General features: G+C 35.3%; 1 protein-coding gene across 1 annotated transcript in view; it reads left to right on the top strand.

The window, feature by feature from the left end:
* The window catches only part of HEATR5A (HEAT repeat containing 5A), a 127,822-nt gene that overhangs the window by 15,231 nt on the left and 107,630 nt on the right, over positions 1-4,961 (top strand). Inside the window, exons 6-8 of the mRNA XM_012647877.1 lie at positions 2,276-2,436; positions 3,498-3,753; positions 4,277-4,432. Coding sequence (XP_012503331.1) covers positions 2,276-2,436; positions 3,498-3,753; positions 4,277-4,432 — 573 coding nt within the window. The remainder of the gene's footprint in view (positions 1-2,275; positions 2,437-3,497; positions 3,754-4,276; positions 4,433-4,961) is intronic.

A 4,961-nucleotide genomic window follows, 5' to 3' on the forward strand; every position in this document is an offset into this window, starting at 1 on the left:
GCCTCGGCCTCCCAGAGAGCTAGGATTACAGGCATGAGCCACCGCGCCCGGCCTTACAGTTAACTTTTTATAAGAAGAAGGAGTACACTGTAAAATAACAATACTAAGTCTGGTATAGTAAATACATAAGCCGGTAACATAGTCATTTATTATCATTATCAAGTATTATGTACTGTACATGATTGTATGTACTATCCTTTTATATGACTAGCAGCACAGTAGGTTTGTTTACACCAACATCATCACAAACACATGAGTAATGATTAAGTTTCGACGTCACTGGGCAATAGGAATTTTTTAGCTCCTTTATATGTATGGCACCACCATAATATATGTGGCCTGTCTTTGAATGAAAAGTTATTATGCAGCACATGACTGTATATGGGAGTTTATTATGCTATTCTTACAGGTTTTTGTAATTTTGAGTTTTTTTCTAATAAAAAGTTTTATATGGCCAGGTGAGGTGGCTCATGCCTGTAATCCTCACTTTGGGAGGCCGAGGTGAAAGGATCTCTTGAGACCAGGAGTTTGAGACCAGCTTGGGCAACATAGCAAGACCCTGTCTCTACACAAAAGGTTTTAAAAATTAGCCGGGTGTGGTGTCGCATACCTTTAGTCCCAGTTACTCAGGAGGCTGAGGTGAGAGGATCACTTGAGCCCAGGAGTTTGAGGCTGTGGTGAACTATGATTGTGCCACTGCACTCCAGCCTGGGTGACAAAGTAGGACCCTGTCTCTAAAAAATAAATATATATATGCATATCCAGACTCCACGCACCCCACTTCACTGCAGCTACCTTGATCCGAGCCACCATCATATCTTGCTTGAATTAATAAATCACTCCTAATGGGCCTCGTCCTACCTTTGCCCCCTTCTACAGTCTACTCTCCACACACCAGCAACATGATGGATTATATCCCTCCTCTACTCAAGGTCTTCCACTGGTACCTCATTTCAGTCACATCATTATTATAATGGTCTACAGGGTCCTATGTCTTCTACCATCTGCCCTTCCTTATGCTCTGACCTGTCTCCTACAGACCCCTCCACTGCTCAGCTTGAATTCACCTGAGTATCATACCGAGGCCTTTTTGCCATAGCTGTTTCCTCTGCCTAGAACACTTTTTCTCCAGATATCCTCGTGCCTTTTTCCTTCACTACACTCAAACTCTGTTCAAATGTCACCCTTTCAGTGAATGCTACCCCAGTAACCCTATTTAAAATCACAGCACTTTCCCCTACCCCTGGTATCCCTGACCTCATTTACTCTATTTCTGCATGGTTTTAAATCGGTGTTTAAAGTACTATATATGTACTTAGTAATTTATTATATTTATTGTTCTCTGTTCTTCCTAGAATTTATTAACCACAAGGGCATGGATTTTGTACTATTCAATAATGTTTCTTTCCCAAATGCAAGATAGATTTTTATTTGTTTCAGATGGTTTTCTTTTCTTTAGGCTAGGGAGTAGTAATTTCAACAAAAGCTTATTTCTGCACCACTGTATGATTTCAGTCTATAACAGGGTCAGAGCTTATGACCATTAATTTTCAGAAGAAAAACGAAAGGGAGAAATTAGTTCTTTGTTTTCAAAGGAGATATTATTTCCTAGGTGGTTACAGGGAAAAACTCAGGCTGTGTTAAACTGAAGGCAACCTTAAACATTCCTCCCCTAACTAATCTCTTAATTATTGTAGCCTAAGGGCCAACTGAGTAGTTTTAATGATACAATATTTAGCTTTAATTTCTTCAGAGACTAAGAGAATAGCAAAAGTTGTATTGCCAGTAGAGAATTTTAAAAAATAGGACATGGTGGTTACTTAATGTAAATTTCATTAGGAGTTATAGAGCATTTGCTAAAAGAAAATCATGATTTTTGGCATTTTTAGTATTTCAAAAGAATTTTCAAAGCATTGTGTAGCATTTTCATTTAGGGAGAACTAGGGCAGTCTTATTTATGTTTTCTTTTGTTTTAGAAGACTGTTAGCCTTTTAACTTTTTTGTTTGAGGAAAGGGAGCAATAGAGCATGATCTTAATACAGCGTAGAACTTAAGATGTCCTTGACATGGTACTTCAGGGTTCATTCTGATTTGAGCTCAGCCTTCGTGTGACTTACTCTTGTGTAAATGTGTAGAATGTCCTGTAAAGTTTGCATTTTGTTTGAATATTTATTTTTGTTTCTATTATCATACTGGCTTTTTGCAAATCAAGATCATGCATTAAAATTTAGTGTACTAAATATAAATCACAGTTTTGTTTTGTTCTTTGTCATAGCAGCCTCACGTCAAAACATTCGCAGAGTATCTCTGGAGGAAGTTCTGGAATTACTAGGAACAGGGTTTCTACGTGGGAGTTCAGGATTTCTTCGGGCCAGTGGAGATATGCTGAAAGGAACCAGTTCAGTCAGTAGGGATGTTCGAGTTGGAGTTACTCAGGTTGGAATCACAAATGAGTATCTAAATGTAATTCTCACTGGCCTATAATGAAAGTTTTAGTATCTGACTCCACAGAAGTGATATTATGCAAGGTCACCACTTACGCTCTCATATTTATACATAGATGTAAATGATAAGGCCAAAACTTTTTTTAAAACTAGGCTACAAGTAAGAAAACCTTATTACCCATGATATGTTTTAAGTTCCTAATAACGTAAGATTTTTATTTCCTTTGAAACAAAAATATTTTTGTTTCTAGCTCTTGTGCTTTATGCGTTTTTTGGTTTAATATGTTTTCCATTGTGTTTATGTGTGCTCATACGGTTCAAATTTAAGCTATTAGGTAACACAGAGGTCTCTGTTGTTTCCTTGAATTATCTTTTTTTCGAAATGCTATCACGGTTCAAAGCAAACTTGTATTTTTTTTAAATTCATATATATCCTCATTGTTTTATACTGTATATAGTCTTAATGAAAATGTACGCTTCCCAGCATAACTGTAATTAAATTATGTGTTTCTAAGAAACAGATTACTTAAGAAATCTACTTGTCTTTATATCTCTGGAGTAAGACAGACTGTTAATGTTCATGATAATAAAGAACAGTAATTCATCACTGTAAACTTAACTGTCAGGTTTCTGAAACAGATTCCCTTAGAGTTATAATGTATGGAGCATAGTTAATTCTTATAATGTGTTTATTTGTTTGAATAGGGTTTTCTTCTTCAGAATTTTAAATCTCTCGAAACTTTTGTTCAGAGAAGCTACAGACACATTTTACATACTAGCTGGCTATGCTGACTATCCTGAAACTTCTGACCAAAATAAAACAGAGGCATCATAAACGAAGTCTCAATTGAAAGGCTATGCACTTCAGTTTGGCTTTAAACAAACAAACAAAAAAATAGTGCTACATTTATATACTTCAAGTGGCTGTAAATAAGGAAAGCATATAATTTGTAGGGAATAAAAAAGAAATATGAGTAAATTCTGCATTTTTTGTAGAAAGGAAAATAAAATTGAAATGATTTAATTTTGGAAATAAACTCCTTTCTTTTTTAGGCTTATGTGGTATTTGTTTCAACACTAGGAGGAGCTTGGCTAGAGAAAAATTTTGCTGCCTTTCTTTCTCATATCCTAAGCCTTGTGTCACAGTCACACCTTAAGGGCACCCAAACTCAGATTGATGCTGTCTGCTGTCGACGTTGTGTTTCATTTATTCTTCGAGCTACTATAGGAGGCCTTCTTGGAGAAAAGGCTCAAATTGCTGCTGTAAAGGATATTTGTCAGGCCATCTGGAAGCTAAAGAAAATTGTGGGTATGGATTTACTAAGACAGTTTGTTTTAACAGTGCTAAAGGAATTGTCCCATTGGAAAAGCTAGGCTGATACATTACTATATTAGTACAAAAACCTTGAAAGCTGATTATAGTAGTTCCTGAGAATTCATGTTGCACTTCTGTAGAAGCTAGGATAAATTATTTTTGAAACAATTAGTCTTTCTCAGTTCTTCTGTTGTCTTAAGTCTACTCTGCTTATCTTATCAGTAATATTGGAATATTTTTTAGTTTCCCATCAGTTCTCCCTTTCAGTGCCACTTGATGAAAGAGTAGTAAGAGGACTCTGATTGGGTTGCTTGAACTAAATTGGTTACATTAGTTTAATTCTTTCTGTATCGATACAAGTCCCCATTTGAACATTTCAGTTATTACCTCAACTGTTTCATGTAGATCAAATGTTTGTATTAATTTTTGCCTTTATTTTTTTTGCTCCTAACACCCACCCCCTACACTATATTTTAATAAAATAACGATACATAGTTAATTCTTTTGTTTCCATCAGATGCTATAATGAGTGATGGTAATTTGGAAGCCCGGCTTGGTTCCACAGATGTAGCAGCTAGCCAGCATATGCTGGTATGTGCATTACAAGAACTTGGAAATCTCATACACAATCTTGGCACTACAGCTGCACCCTTGCTACAGGATTCAAGTACAGGTATATCTGTGTTGGTGACTCATCTGGATACCTTATTTTTACTTGTACTCTAGGTAAATTTTTGTTCCAAGGAAGGAAATCTCCTTCATATTTAGCACACTTACTATAGATTCCATGGTAGATTTATTAGAGTTGTTTTATGAAAAATCTACAATCAAAATTATTAAAAATATGTATATGTTTGAGGGGTTTTTTTGCTTGTGTAATTAAAAATTATTCTCTAAATCTCCACCCCCAGCCCCCTTTCTGGAGATCTATAAGATAATGCAGAAAAACTTTTCACGGAGAAGTAAACCTGAACTCATGTCTCTCATCTACAATGAAAACATTAGTATCTATATGGAACACATAATTGAGTTCCTCAAAGGTCTTTCCAAAGAGTTTTTATTTTCTTTCTCTCTTTGAAAATTATCTATTCACCTTATAACAGCTTTATTAAGATATAATTCTTTTTTTTTAGTTTTTAATTTTCTTGGTCATTTTTCTAGTGTTTTACTCTTTGCGTTTTTAATCCTTTTATTCATTTAAA

The sequence above is a fragment of the Propithecus coquereli genome, unplaced genomic scaffold (assembly GCF_000956105.1).
Source record: "Propithecus coquereli isolate 6110/MARCELLA unplaced genomic scaffold, Pcoq_1.0 Scaffold273, whole genome shotgun sequence".
In the NCBI taxonomy this organism is placed as follows: domain Eukaryota; kingdom Metazoa; phylum Chordata; class Mammalia; order Primates; family Indriidae; genus Propithecus; species Propithecus coquereli.